At 51.1% G+C, this 13,869-nt stretch overlaps 1 protein-coding gene across 26 annotated transcripts in view; it reads right to left on the reverse strand.

The window, feature by feature from the left end:
* GSN (gelsolin) overlaps positions 1 to 13,869 on the reverse strand; it is a 66,429-nt gene that overhangs the window by 36,883 nt on the left and 15,677 nt on the right. The window contains exon 3 of one of the 26 annotated variants that reach the window (XM_025358717.1): positions 10,329 to 10,507. The exons of 22 other annotated variants lie outside the window; for them this stretch is intronic. Coding sequence is in view for 2 of the 4 variants with exons in the window: in XM_025358712.1 (XP_025214497.1) it covers positions 10,924 to 10,965 (42 nt within the window). In the remaining 2 variants the exon portion in view is untranslated. Of the gene's footprint in view, positions 1 to 10,328; positions 11,353 to 13,869 lie in introns of those variants that run through there. 3 more of the 26 variants (XM_025358715.1, XM_025358730.1, XM_025358712.1) reach the window with 3 other exon arrangements.

A 13,869-nucleotide genomic window follows, 5' to 3' on the forward strand; every position in this document is an offset into this window, starting at 1 on the left:
ACAAGTAGGAAGAAATTTTCTTAGCCGCCCAGCCTCCAGACTGAACCTGGGCCAGCAACTGCCCAGCTGAGTGGCCCCTTCCGGAGCAGTGTGACTCTGACCTGCATAGTTGGTGATTAATAGAGGGGCTGCTGTGGCTTGACCTTGGCCCCAGAGGCCACTGACCATCAGCCCAAGGACCACGTTAATGATCATGAAGGGCCTGCAGCTTTGCCCACTATATAGCACTGGAGCCCAGGCCCTTGGCACGGGAGAGCTGGTGAACAGACCCCACCCTTGCCCTGTGGGAGCCCTCACTACAGACCCTGGAGCCCTTGCTACAGGGCACTGATGAGTAGAGACCATGATGGGAGCAACATTGTCTTACTCTGCTTCCAGCCTGGAAGAAGATGTATGAGTTCAAGGGAATGGGGGAATTCGGGTACAAAAGAAGGGCCCCTAGGTGGAAAGGAAGAGGCCCCAGTAGGGCTAGGGCTGGCTCTGCCACTAACTTCCTGGGTGACTTTGGGCAAGTCACTGTACCTTTCTGGGCTTCAGTGTCTTCGTATGCAAAATACAGGGTAGGGCCTGATGCTCTGACTCTAAGCCTCTTTCCTAGTCCCAGCACTCCCAGATACTGGTTGTACAACCAAATCCAGGACCTACAAGTCTCTGAGCTTCAGGGTTCCCATCTGTAAAATGGGCACATTGGACCAGGTCACCTCTACAGGCCCTTCTGGATCAGACAGTCCACGGCCCCTGACTTGAGGAAGGAGGCACTGCAGTCACTGACAGCAGCATGCCACCTCACCTCTGGGCCCAGCCTGGGAAACTGAGACTCAGGGAGGTTCAAGTCACTCAACTAGAAAGAAGTGTTGCCGAGATTCAAACACAAGTCTGACTGGTTTCAGAGCCCGGGCTCTGTGTGCGGAGATCAAGCAGGAGCTCCTAGCACCACCTGGCCCGGGCAGGGAGCAGCAGCGCCCTCTCCAGGTGACAGGCTACATCAATCAAGCCTGAGTCAAACCTGGCAGCCAGGAGTCTCGGGGCAGCCGTCCCCACGACACTTCCCAGGCCAGGGCAGGAGATGATACCGGGAAAGCCCTCTAGCCATTCACACACCTGATGTGAGTGCCCAGGCCAAAGGCCTGGAAGATCCCCAGGCTGTGGCCACTTAGTGTGGGACTGGTTGTGGCACCTGCACTCTGGGCCACATGGCACTCAGGTCTGGCATGGTTCCTTTGATTTGGAGGCAGTCCTTCTGCTACCACCTCAGTACCTGAGCACGTCCTGGTCTCTGCGCTTCTCCGCACCTCGGAGATCTCCTTGACCTCTGATCTCAGCTGTTCCCAGGTCCACCTCCAGGCACACAGTAGGCAGATTATCTGTGTCTGCCACAGGATGGGGACTATACTGCCCATGTCCCCCTGGGGTCTCTCCCCTGTAGTTGACCCAGGACCTCCACAACACAACCAGCTCTGGGCCCTCCTTCCCTCTGTAACCTTGTGGGACTCCCAGGACAGCTACCAGAGACCAGAGGAGGTGGCCTCCCCCGCCTCTTCCACAGTGTACAAAAAGGCCTTGGCTGGGCCTGGAAGACACCACCCTGTTCTTTTCTCTTTACTCCAAACACTGTTGTTCTTGATTTTCCAGGCAGCCAGGCACTCACGGAAAGCCCTCTCTTGGAGTCTATTTGCTTTTTGGCTCACTGCTGTTCTCTTGGTCCTCCCGGGAGCACCCGCCCTTCCGGCCAGGGATTTTGCTAACTGGGACAATGGTCAGTAAACAAGAGAAGCCAGTTATGAAACCCAGTGAAACTGGACAGGGCCTGGACAAGTTCTGGCAAGCTCTGTGGACAGGTTTTCTAATCTGGACTCAGCTCCTGCAATCAAGACCTCAGTTTCCTCATCTATAAAAGGGGGAGAATGGTACCTAGAGCACGCAGCAGTGAGGAAGCCCAGGATGTGACGCACAGGAGCTCCCCAAAAGTAAGCACTCTTCTTTCTGAGCAGCCTGGCTTCTGTACAGAGGCCTGCCTTCAGTATGTGATGGTGCGGGAGAAAGGTTACAGATTTCACAGTAAGACGCTAGAGTTCAGGTCTGGGCTGTGTAAGGTGGAGCAAGTTACCTTCCCTCTCTGAGCCTCAGGTCACTCATCTGTAAACAGGGACAGTGATGCCCAGTTGCAGGACTTTTGGGGGAACAGGAGTGAGACTGCTGGAGTATGTTGTTCAGAGCAGGACTTATTAGCAGCAGTCAGCGGTCATTAGTCTGTCTTCTCTTTTGTAGATGATCACACCAAGAACAAGAGGGTGACTTTTCAGGGTCACAAAGCCAAACAAGTGCCTGGCAGAGTAGATCTAGAACTCAGCTCTCTCAAAAACCAGGCCAGAACTGAGGCCTGGGTCTCCATGACACAGCGGTGCTCCCCGTCGGGGCTGGCTGGGCTTCTGCTTTGGCCAAATCCATCCTGGGAATGGACAGCTGCTGGGGAGGTGGCCAGCGGGGCTTGGCTGAAGCAAACTCCAGGAGACCAACTGTCTCAGGGACCAAAGCCATGGCCCTTTCCCAGCTTCCGAAGCCAACCCCACCTAGTGCTGGGACCGGGCTGGACAAAGACCCCATGCCCCGGAAGCAGCCAGATTTGGCCATGGGTTTGAGCTCTGGGCCCTTCTTGCTAGGACCCACTTCAGCAGTCTGTCTCCTCTGCTCTCGGGGAGGAAATGGCCCTGAGAGGCGTGGTGGCTTAGTAGCCAGGGCTGCAAATAACTATGTCCTAGCCCCTTCAGCACCCCACCACCCACCCCTGGGGAGCCCAGGCACAAACGCAAATCTGCAGCAAGACAGGGAGGCCTGGCTGCAGATGCTGGGACCATGGAACCAGCAGAAGACTTTGGAGAGACACAGGCTCTGCAGAGCTGCCGGGGAAGGCAGGGTCTACAATGCCCAGCTGGAGTCAGAATGAGCAGGAGAAGCCACAGGAGGCAGCTTCCTGCTCTGCAGGGGAAGGACTTTCCAAGAGGGAGAAAAACAGAGAGCAACCTTCCGTGTGTGACTGTGGAAAGAGCTCCCACCAGAAATGCCTGCGTTTAAGTCCCCGGTCTGTCACTTATTAGCAGTGTGGCTTTGAGCAAGTCGCTCTGGCTCTCTGAGCCTCAGTTTCCTCATCTATAAAACAGGGATTATAATACCTTTTTCTGAGGGTAGTTGTGTGAATTTAATAAGGTAAAGAACATTTGGGGCTTAGCACAGCGCTTGGTACAGAGTAAGCACATATAAAGGAGGCTGCTTTTATTGTTAAAGGAGAGACTTGGATAAGTGCCTATCTCTCTGCGCCTCAGTTTCCTTATGTGTAAGATAGGGTTAAAAATGCCTTACTTCTTCTTCTTTTTTTTTTTTTTTTTAAGATGGGGTCTCACTCTGTCGCCCAGGCTGGAGTACAGGGGCGTGATCTCGGCTCGTTGCAACCTCTACCTCCCAGGTTCAAGTGATTTCCGGCTAATTTTTGTATTTTTAGTAGAGGCAAGGTTTTACCATGTTGGCCAGGCTGGTCTCAAATTCCTAACCTCAAGTGATCTGCCTGCCTTGGACTCCCAAAGTGCTAGGATTACAGGTGTGAACCACCGCACCCAGCCTATTAAATGGCAAACTTTATGTTGTGTGTATGTCAACACAGTTTAAAAACAAATAAACAAAAAAAAACGGAAAGACAAATGCTGGTTTCCTTCCCCTTTTCCAGATAGATAATGAGCTGCCCAGTGGTGATATGGTTGAGAGGACGCAGGTGGCAAGAAAATCCGCCCATGTCTAAGAACCCTTCAGGCCCTGGGACTCAAGGATGCTAAAAGACACACGGCGAAAAGCAAACAAGTTTGTGCATCTGGCCAGGGTACCCGCCTGCCTGCCTAGGGATCAGATTCATCCTTCACTGGGATCTACCAGGAATGCTGGAAGCTTCCCCAGGCCAACCACCTTCCTGATGGGGACAATGAATGATGCAGGACACCAGATGATGGCACCACATCCCTCCTCCTGCTGGCTCCAAACAAAGCCCTTCTCTCTCCCCAAGCCTCCCATATCAACTACGGCCAAGATTTCCTCCTTGCTGGGCTCTGGCAAGATGTGTGAGCCCATAGTCTGGATGTGGAAAATCGGGGTCAAAGTGCCTTTCTTGAAGGCTAGTTGAAAGGATTAAATGAGACCATAAATGTGAGGGATCCGAGGACCATGCCCTGCAAAGGCACCCTGCAGGGAGAACTCCCTGAGAAAGACAAAAGGGGGCAGGTGCAGCGAAGAGGGAAAAGACAGCGGGCTCCAGGAGTGCCTGCAGAGTCTCTGTGGGCCGGAGATACCAAAAATGACCAACAGGGTGAGGCCGAGTGACCTTCCAACCTAAGGAATCTGAGGCAATGTACAGGGACGAATCTGGACAGAGCCCAAATCCCTACCACCAGGGAACTTGTGCCAGTGGCACCTTCTGTGGCATTGCAATTTCCTCCTCTGTAAAATAGGGTGAAGATTCCAACCTGGTAGGGTGCCTAGTAGGACTGAAGGAGCCCCTGGCACTGTGCTTGGCACACAGCAGGTATTCAGTAAGCATAACTAGTCCAAAGACGACCCCCAGCATGTGTCCAGACCCTATACACACATATAGCTTACTGGCCCCTATACCTGCCCTACACCTACCTCATACCCACCCCTCTACCTCCGTGTCTTTGCATCCAAAGCAAGGGAGACAGGGAGGGTTCCAAACAAGGCTGGTACCAGGGATGGCGATGCATCTCAGGAGAGGGCCTCAAGCCAACAACTACTGAGCCAGCCTTGTTACCCAATCCCCTCCATGAGACTCCTTATGACACCCCCTCCCCTCCTCTCTGACTTCGCCTGTTCTGCCCCACCCAAGAGAACAAGGGCTCTTGGCTGAGCATGGTGGCTCATGCCTGTAATCCCAGAACTTTGGGAGGCCAAGGCAGGAGGATGGCTTATACCCAGTAGTTTGAGAACAGCCTGGGAAACAGAGTGAGACCCTGTCTCTACAAAAAATTTAAAAATTAGCCAGGCATGATGGCATACACCAGCAGTCCTAGCTACTGGGGAGGCTGAGGTGGGAGGATCACTTGAACCTGGGAGGTCGAGGCTACAGTAAGTTATGATTGCACCACTGCACTCCAGCCTGGGCGACAGAGCAAGACTCCATCTCAAAAACAAAAACAAAAACAAAAAAAAACTTCAGTGGGGAGATATATCAGAGAATCGCTGTTCCTCCTATCCACAGGGGATCAGTTGGTTCCAGGACCTCCCTCAGATACCAAAATCTGCAGATGCTGTACACCAATATATAAAATGGCATAGGATTTTATATATTGTTATATTTTATATACAGTATTTGCACACAACCTACATATATCCTCCCATGTATTATACTTTAATCTCTCTAGATTACTTATAAAACCTAATACAATGTAATTGCTATTTACATAGTTGTTACACTATAGTTGTTACATAAAAATATAAATGTAAATTTCTATGTAACAATAAACTATGCCAATAGTTGTTACACTGTACTGTTTTTAAAGTTTGCATTATTTTTACTGTTGTTTGTTATTTTTTACTTTTATTTTTTTAAATATTTCTGATCTGTGGTTGGTTGAATCCACGAATGAGGATACAGAGGGCACAAGGTAGCAGATATGTGGAATGAACAAGTCTGGAGAGCTCGTGCCTGTAGTCCCAGCACTTTGGGAGGCTGAGGAGGGACCATCGCTTGAGCCCCAGAGTTCAAGACCAACCTGGGCAACAGAGTGAGACCCTGTCTCTCTATATATTAAAAAAAACAAAGATAAAAAATTCAAAATAAAAAAGAGCACTAACGTGCAACACAAGGACTATAGGGAATAAGTTGTACTGTATTTTGGGATTCATGCTAAATGAGCAGATTTTATTAGGTCAGTGCAAAAATAATTGTGGTTTTTGTCATTGAAAGTAATGGCAAAAATCGCAATTACTTCTATGCCAACAGAGATGGGTATGTTCATTTGCTTCACTATAGTAACCTTTTTACTGTGTATATGTATTCCATAACATCATGTTATATACCTTAAGTATATACAATAACTTGTATTTTTTTAAAAAGAGAAACTCCAAATAGCATGATTAGAGATTCTTCACAATTTATCTAAAACTTTTGACTACAATAGAACCATCAGAGATACAAAGATATTTTTATGGCTACTCATCCTTTTAACTCTAATAGGTTTTATTTAAAGTACTTTCCCCTCCTTTAACCCAAACAGAGGTACAGTACTGGAATGCTTTTCTTCCTTCCCCAGCTTACAGGATAATCATAGCCAGCTGGAAGATTTAAACAAGATCCAGCACCTAGAATACAGTCCCTGGCATGAAGTTGGGCTCCCATGTGGGTGCTGCCTTCTGTGCCCGGGTGTGCTTTAGGCCTCACCTCCGTCCAGGCACCTGCCCAGTCACCAGCACTGTCCTCCAAGTCCCTGTCCATGTGGGAGCTTCTGGAACCCTCTGGGATACCCTTGGAGGCAGGACCCAACCACAGTCATCCCACCAAGACCAGAGCAGAGACCAAGCTCACCTCCTCCCCACTTTACACCCACTTCTCACCCCCACACTCCAGCCACTGTCCTGGTTTGGTGTCCCCATCTTTTCCCTGGGATCATGATATCAGTTCCCTCACTCCCTTAAACCCTCCCTGCACTGGGCCCATCACCCATACAGATTGCATCATCCCTTCCATGGACCTCAGTGCAGACAGAAAGAAGTCAGGACTCCTGAGTTCGGTCCTCTATGATCTGGGGCCCACAAGCCCTTGCAGTCTCATTGCCCACTAACCCCCCAACAACATCCCCTGTGCCATCGCCTCTATACACCCTCATCTGCCTGCTCCGGGAGACCAAGGTCTAGCCTTGGCTCTGCCTCCCTGTGTGACCTTGGGTAAGTTCTTTGCCTCTCTGGGTCTGTCTCCTCATCGGGCTACTGGGGCTTTGTGTAAATGAGACAAGATGAGGTAGTGAGTGCCAGGTGCCAAGAGGCTCAAGAAACGTTAGCCTGCAATCCACGGCCTCCTGTCTAGCACATCCACCCCCTCCTACGGCAGCTGTTAGCAATCTACTTCTTCAACTTTAACAGCAGCAACAGCAGCAGGTTCTCACTCTCTCTCCTAAGCTCTGGAATGCAGACGTGCTCACAGCCAGCACCAGCAGGCAGGGAGGGGAGCAGAGGGAAGACAGCTTAGAGGAAAATTACCCAGCCTTCGCCCCAGCCAACGCCGGTGCTCACAGCTATCTCAGAGAGGGAATCTGGGGGCCTGGCAACCCCTTCCTGAGCCGGGGGCTTGGCCCCAAGCCTTGATCCCTGTCTGAGCTGGTGGGATGGCAGGGGTTACTCTGGCCACCACTGCTCTGGGGCACTCCCACTTTTTGGCATCCAAAGAGACAGGGAGGAGGAGGGAGGAAAAAGAAAACCAGACAGGCCTTTGTGAAGAGGAGAAAGTTGGTTCCTGCCATTGCTTCCTGGGGCCCCAGGCACCAACATAATGCAGGATCCCCAGTGACAAAGGGTCCCACAGTGGCTGAGAGCCTGCCCAGTTGCCATAGCTCAAGTCTCAAATCCTGAGTACCATGTCTCTGCATCATAGAGTTTGTCATGCCCAGTGTCACATACCCTGTAACTGTGCCACCTACCAGGCCCTGCGTTCCTCTTGCTTTGTCCCGTGTGTCTCCCTTGTAGTGGCATCTCATGCCTCTTACACCCTGGGTCATGCTTCATGCACCATGTCATGTCTGTTTTGTGACAGACTGTACCATGCACTCAATGGATTCCCCCCGCCTCAGTCTCCCAAAGTGCTGGGATTATAGGCGTGAGCCACCTTGCCTGGCCTGCATTCTGTCTCTCTGAAGATCCAGACCTGTGTTCATTCATCTCCCAGATCCCCTCTCTGAGATGCCTGTGAGTCCATCACACAAGGTCCTACCCCTTAGAAGTATGTGCCATAAACCTTGTCCTGGATCTATGAATTGTGTTGTCCCTTGCTTGATGATTCACATCAGGAAGGGGACAGGATGATATTTAGGGAGGACAGGCTCTGGGATGGACTCCCAGCCCTATCAACTATCATCTATGTGAGCCTGCAAAAGTGACTTCCCGTCTCAGTGCCTGTTTCTTCAGTTATAAAATGGAACTGATACTCACATTCACTGAGGATTAAAGTAGGTAATGCATGTAAGATGCTTAGTCTAGAAGCTGGCACACAGTGAGTGCTTTAAAATGTTTGCTAGGCCTGTGCCAACCGTGCCTGGGCATCTGTAATGTCCTGTGCCCTGCGTACCAGCCTCCCACGTACCCAGCTCCTCGGGTGCGTCAGACACTGTGCACATTAGTGAAATTCAACAACCCCCTACAGGGAGGGTAGGATTATTCCCTCTCATGCAGAGGAGTAATCGAAAGGCAATAATTTGCATGAGGCCACAGGGCCAGCTGGAACGAACACAGGTCTGGATCTTCGGAGAGACAGAAAGCAGGCCAGGCGAGGTGGCTCACGTCTAACATACCAGCACTTTGGGAGGCTGAGGCGGGGGGAATCCATTGAGTTCAGGAGTTCAAGATCAGCCTGGGCATCACCACAAGTCCCCATCTACAAAAAATACAAAAATTAGCCAGGTGTGATGGCGTGTGCCTGTGGTCCCAGCTACTCAGGAGGCTGAGGTGGGAGGATCACTTGAGCCCAGGAAGTTGAGGCTGCAGTGAGCAGAGATCATGCCACTGCACTCCAGCCTAGCAATCCAGCCTAGGCGACGAAACAACAACAATAAAACAACAAAGAGACAGAAAGCAGATACGTGGTCAGCTATGGGGTGTGCGTAGAGACGGACGTAAGCATGAGGGATCCTTTTGGGGATGATGAAAATCTTCTCAACTGAATTGTGATGATGGCTGCATAACTCTATAAATTTACTAAACATTGTTGAATTGAGTGAATTATGTGTATGTAAATTATATGTAAATTTACTCCAATAAATCATGTAAATTATATTTCAATAAAGCTGTTTTTTCTTTAGGAAAAAAAAAAAGCCCACGCGCTTCCAGTGCACTATTCTGCGAAAGCATTCTGCAAGAGAAGGGCGCTCCCTGCGGGTCAGTGAAGTTCAACCAGAGGCCAAGCTGCTCTGAGGCCCAGCTGGGAGCAGGTTTGAGCCCAGCGGTTCCCTAACACCTCTGTGGACCAGGTGTGCAGCAGGATCAACCCAGGGAGCTCAGGAAACAATAGATTCACAGGCCCCACCCCCAGCCTCTGAGTCTGTAGGTCTAGGGTGGGGCCTGGGAACCTGTGATTCTGAGGCTCAGCCAGGACTGGGCCCACATCTTCCTTTCACATTTGGGGAAACTGAGGTTAGCCAGGAGACGGGCCTGGTTAGACCTAGTTGATCAAATGGTGGGAGAGCCAGGGCTAGAATTAGAGCCCTTGGCCGGGCGCGGTGGCTCAAGCCTGTAATCCCAGCACTTTGGGAGGCCGAGGCGGGTGGATCATGAGGTCAGGAGATCGAGACTATCCTGGCTAACATGGTGAAACCCCATCTCTACTAAAAATACAAAAAACTAGCCGGGCGTGGTGGCGGGCGCCTGTAGTCTCAGCTACTTGGGAGGCTGAGGCGGGAGAATGGCGTGAACCCGGGAGGCGGAGCTTGCAGTGAGCCTAGATCACGCCACTGCACTCCAGCCTGGGAGCACAGCGAGACTCCGTCTCAAAAAAAAAAAAAAAAAAAGAATTAGAGCCCTTTCCTCTTCTCCTGTCTCCATTCCCTCCGCCTCCCTCCCACTCCTCCCCCGTCCTCAGCCTCCCAGTGACTCAGGGCTCTGAGTCACCCAGAGGCCCCACAGAGGAAACTTCTTAGGAAAAACAATCGCCAAACAAAGCTTTCCCTGATCTGGGGAACAGAATAGGCCCAGGGGGCCAAGAGAGGGAGGGGAGGGAGAACACAGGGTGGAGTCGGAGGCTCCAAGACTTGGAGACTTGGAGTCTCAGCCACTCCCTTGTGTGGGGCCCTAGATAGGGATGTCCCCACAATGCACGTCCCCACCTGCAAGTAACACCTCCTATGCTATTAGATGCCCATTGTGATGAGGCCACATGATGAGTACTTTATAAGCATTGTTTTGTTGAATCCTCCCCAAAACCCATGGCTGGCATTGATTCCTTTTATAGATGGAGGAACAAAGGCTCAGAGAGGTTCAGCCCAGGGTTACACCATTAGGAACCCAGGGCTGTCTGACTCTGAAGTCCGAAGTTTGACTCTCACTTCTACACACCTTTAAAAAATACCTACTGCACACAATGGCATGAAGATCAGCTCTCATCAGACAGGTAAGGAGAATGATGGCCACAGTGGCTGTTCAATCACAAACTGTCTCCTTTCTTTCTCTGTGTCAGGCCCTGCCTTGGGACTTCCTGACCCAGTGGGCACACAAACAGGAACACCAATAGTCATTCAAGTAGCTGTGGGCCCTGGGAGCACAAAGCAGGGAGCACCCACGCCCGAGGGAGCCACGGAGGAGGGGCACTGGGGCAGAGCCTTGGAGGACAAATGGAGTTTCCTCTTTGGGGAGGTAGGAACAACAGAAGCAAAGGCTCAGGGGTATGGCCCGCACAGGGAAGCATAAACAGTTTGAAGAGGCATGGCTGGGGTTGAGACAGTGGATACCTGGGGGAGAAGGGGTCTGACTGCTATGGAGTCCTAGCCTGATCCGAGGCACTGAGGATTTTTAAGCAGGGAGAGAATAGGATCAGAACTGGTTTCATCTCTGCAGAGGGCCTGGCTGGTGGTTGAACTAACAGTCAGGAGTGGGACTTCCCCTTGGGTCTCCCTGGCATCCCTCCTCTGAGCTGGCTTCGGGGACCATCCCAGATCCCGTGCTACTCACCCACGGGTCAGAACTGCCCCCGAGGGCTTCTTCCTCGGCCATCACTAGGCTGGGGGGAGCTATGTGGGCCTCTCCTGACACAGGCCAACCTAATCATCTCAGCCTATAAATAGGACTCAGGATTAGTCTGGAAATAGCTGTGCCAAGCCAACTCCACAGGCATCACGGGCACGCACAGTTCCGGAAATGGTTCTTCTCCTCAACACAATTAAAACCCAACACTTCCTCAGGAAACTATTGTTCACACTCTGCTTTGCTTCCTTAAGCACGAAGTAGTCGGTTTTGGGGGAAGAACCTGCCTGCTTACTGCTGATTAGTGGGGGTATGCTTTGTGGAGAGGAGGCCCTTTTCCTGCTTCTCCTTCTCTGAGGACCTGAGGGAGCCACTACCACTCTCTGGGCCTCAGTTTCCCCAAATGTAAACTAGGGAGGTGGGACACGATGCCATTTTTAACTTACCAGGATTTCAAAAATTAGAATTGTAATAAACATGTGAGCAGGGAGAAAGGAACAGGTCCAGGGCCTGCCACGGAGGGGCTGAGTGGCCTCGGATGAGCCACTGTTCCTCTCTGGGCCCCAGATTACTCAGCTGTAAAATGAAGGTGCTGGGGGATGATGTCCAAGGTCAACAATTTTTTTTAATTTCATTTTTTTGTTTAGTACTTTTGAGAACCCAGCCAGCTGGCCATCCTATGCCAGCCTTGTGCTGAGTGCTGGGGATATAGGGACAAATAAAACCCAGTCCAGGCCTCTGTGTGCCCAGCCCTGTGCCGGATCCTAGAGTGTAACAGCATGTCCAGTCCCCTCAGTGTCCCACTAGAGGCTTTCTTTGGGGCTGCTGGGGACATCTTGTTTCTAGTTGAGAATTCAGATTTACGTCCAAAGACAAGAACTCCCTGAGGGGCAGATTACAACATGGACTGAGCTATTACAATCGACAAGGACACAAAGCTAACACAGCCATCGTTATACACCAGCCATGTGCTAAGGACTTGATTTCCCCATTGTTTAATCATCACCAACTCTATTATCACCCCCATTTCACAGATGTGGAAACTGAGGCTGAGAGGAGTAAGGGACTTGTCCAAGGGCACAGAGCAAGTCAGGGCTACAGTGATGTTTCAGGCCCAGACCTGTTTGCCTCTGGAGCCCAGGGTTTAACACACCCCAGTGCTGCTGTGAAAGGGCTCTGGACAGCTCAGGCTGGCCAGCCAATGCGGGGATAACAGAACAGGGGCATGGAACAGAAAGGGGCATTGAGGATGTTGCTGTGTGTGTGCGGTGGGGGGAGTGACAAGGCTTCAGCAATGGTGCTCATTCTCTCCAACCAGCTCCCAGCGCTGCCGTCCTCTGATCCACCCTCCACTCTGCCTGCCATGGACTGATTGTTCTGAAATCCCATGGATCAAGTCACTCCTCAGCTGAAGACCTGTCCATGATTCCCTGGTACCCAGAGGATAGAAACCCAGTATTTAAAACCTCTCTGACCAGGTCTTCCGGTCAGCTCCCCACCTCAACCCTCACACTCCTGCTCACTAGCCCCCAGGCATAGTGGGCTCCTCCAGCGGCCAAGCCTTCGCCTATGGGGCCTTCCTGCCTGGAATGCCCAACTCCCCCTTCTCAGCCTTGTTTGACTCTCAAGTAGGAAAGGCACTCTTTGGCTCCCTGAGCCCTTTGGCACTTATCACAGAGCACTGTGGGCATTAACTGCCACTGTCTCCGTCTTGGATTAGAGTGGATATCCAAGGGCCGGGTGGTGTCTGATTCACCTCCCTCTCCAGTGCAGCAGCTCAGCAAGGGCTGACCGGGTAAACTAAAAAATGCAAAGAGCCGAAAGAATTCTGGGAAAGTACACGTTTCCCAGGACTGCCCAGTGACAAGCCCCATACTGAGGCACAGCATCAGGGCACCCTGCTGTGGAAGAACCAAAAATTGCACCCTCACGGCTTATCAGGATGGTCCTTGTGTCTGTCTCTTTCAAGGGTTCCGATAATGAAATCTGAGCAAGTCACCCTCCTGCTTTAAAACTTCCAATGGTTCCCAGAGGGCTAGCATAAAATCTAAACTCAAGAGCCCACATAACCTAGATGCTGCCTGGCCCCCAGGTCCTCCTCTTGCCATGCCCCCTCCCTGGCCAGCCTCCCTCGCTTCTTTCAGTTCTTCAAGGACTCCCCCACACTAAAGCCTTACCCAGACTGCCTCTCTGCCTGGGGAGCTCCTCCATTCCCTGTTCACTCAGCCACCTCCCTCTCCCTCTTCAGGTCTCACTTTTTAGGGGAGGCTTCCCTGATCTGTCCAGATAAGACCTCATCACTCCCACCCAATCCCACACGCTCCCATAACCCGATCGTTTCCTTCACAGCAAGAATTAATCTTTGGTGTACATAATGATCTACCAGAAGACCCATGAGGAATGGGAAGGTCTTGTTTTTTGCTGATTCTCAAACACCCAGCTCAGAGGCTAAATATCTCTCAAATGAATGAAGATATGAATGGATGAATGAATGAATGAATGAATGAATGAATGAACCTACATACATATATCAAGACAAGAAGGTGGGCAGAATCCTAGGGAACGCTGAGGCAGAAAAAACAGGGCCCTGGGCCAGGCATCGTGGCTCACATCTGTAATCCCAGCAGTTTGGGAGGCCAAGGTGGGCAAATCACTTGAGGTCAGGAGTTTGAGACCAGCCTGGCCAACGTGGTAAAACCCTGTCTCTACTAAAAACACAAACATTAGCCAGGTGTGGTGGCACAAGCCTGTAGTCACAGCTACACGAGAGGCTAAGGCAGGAGAATCATTTGTATCTGGGAGGAGGAGGTTGCAGTGAGCTGAGATCATGCCACGGCACTCCAGCCTGGGCACCACAGCAAGACTCCGTCTCAAAAAAAAAAAAAAAAAAAAAAAAAAAAAAAAAAAAAAAAAAAAAAAAAAAAAAAAAAAAAG

The sequence above is a fragment of the Theropithecus gelada genome, chromosome 15 (genome assembly GCF_003255815.1).
Source record: "Theropithecus gelada isolate Dixy chromosome 15, Tgel_1.0, whole genome shotgun sequence".
In the NCBI taxonomy this organism is placed as follows: domain Eukaryota; kingdom Metazoa; phylum Chordata; class Mammalia; order Primates; family Cercopithecidae; genus Theropithecus; species Theropithecus gelada.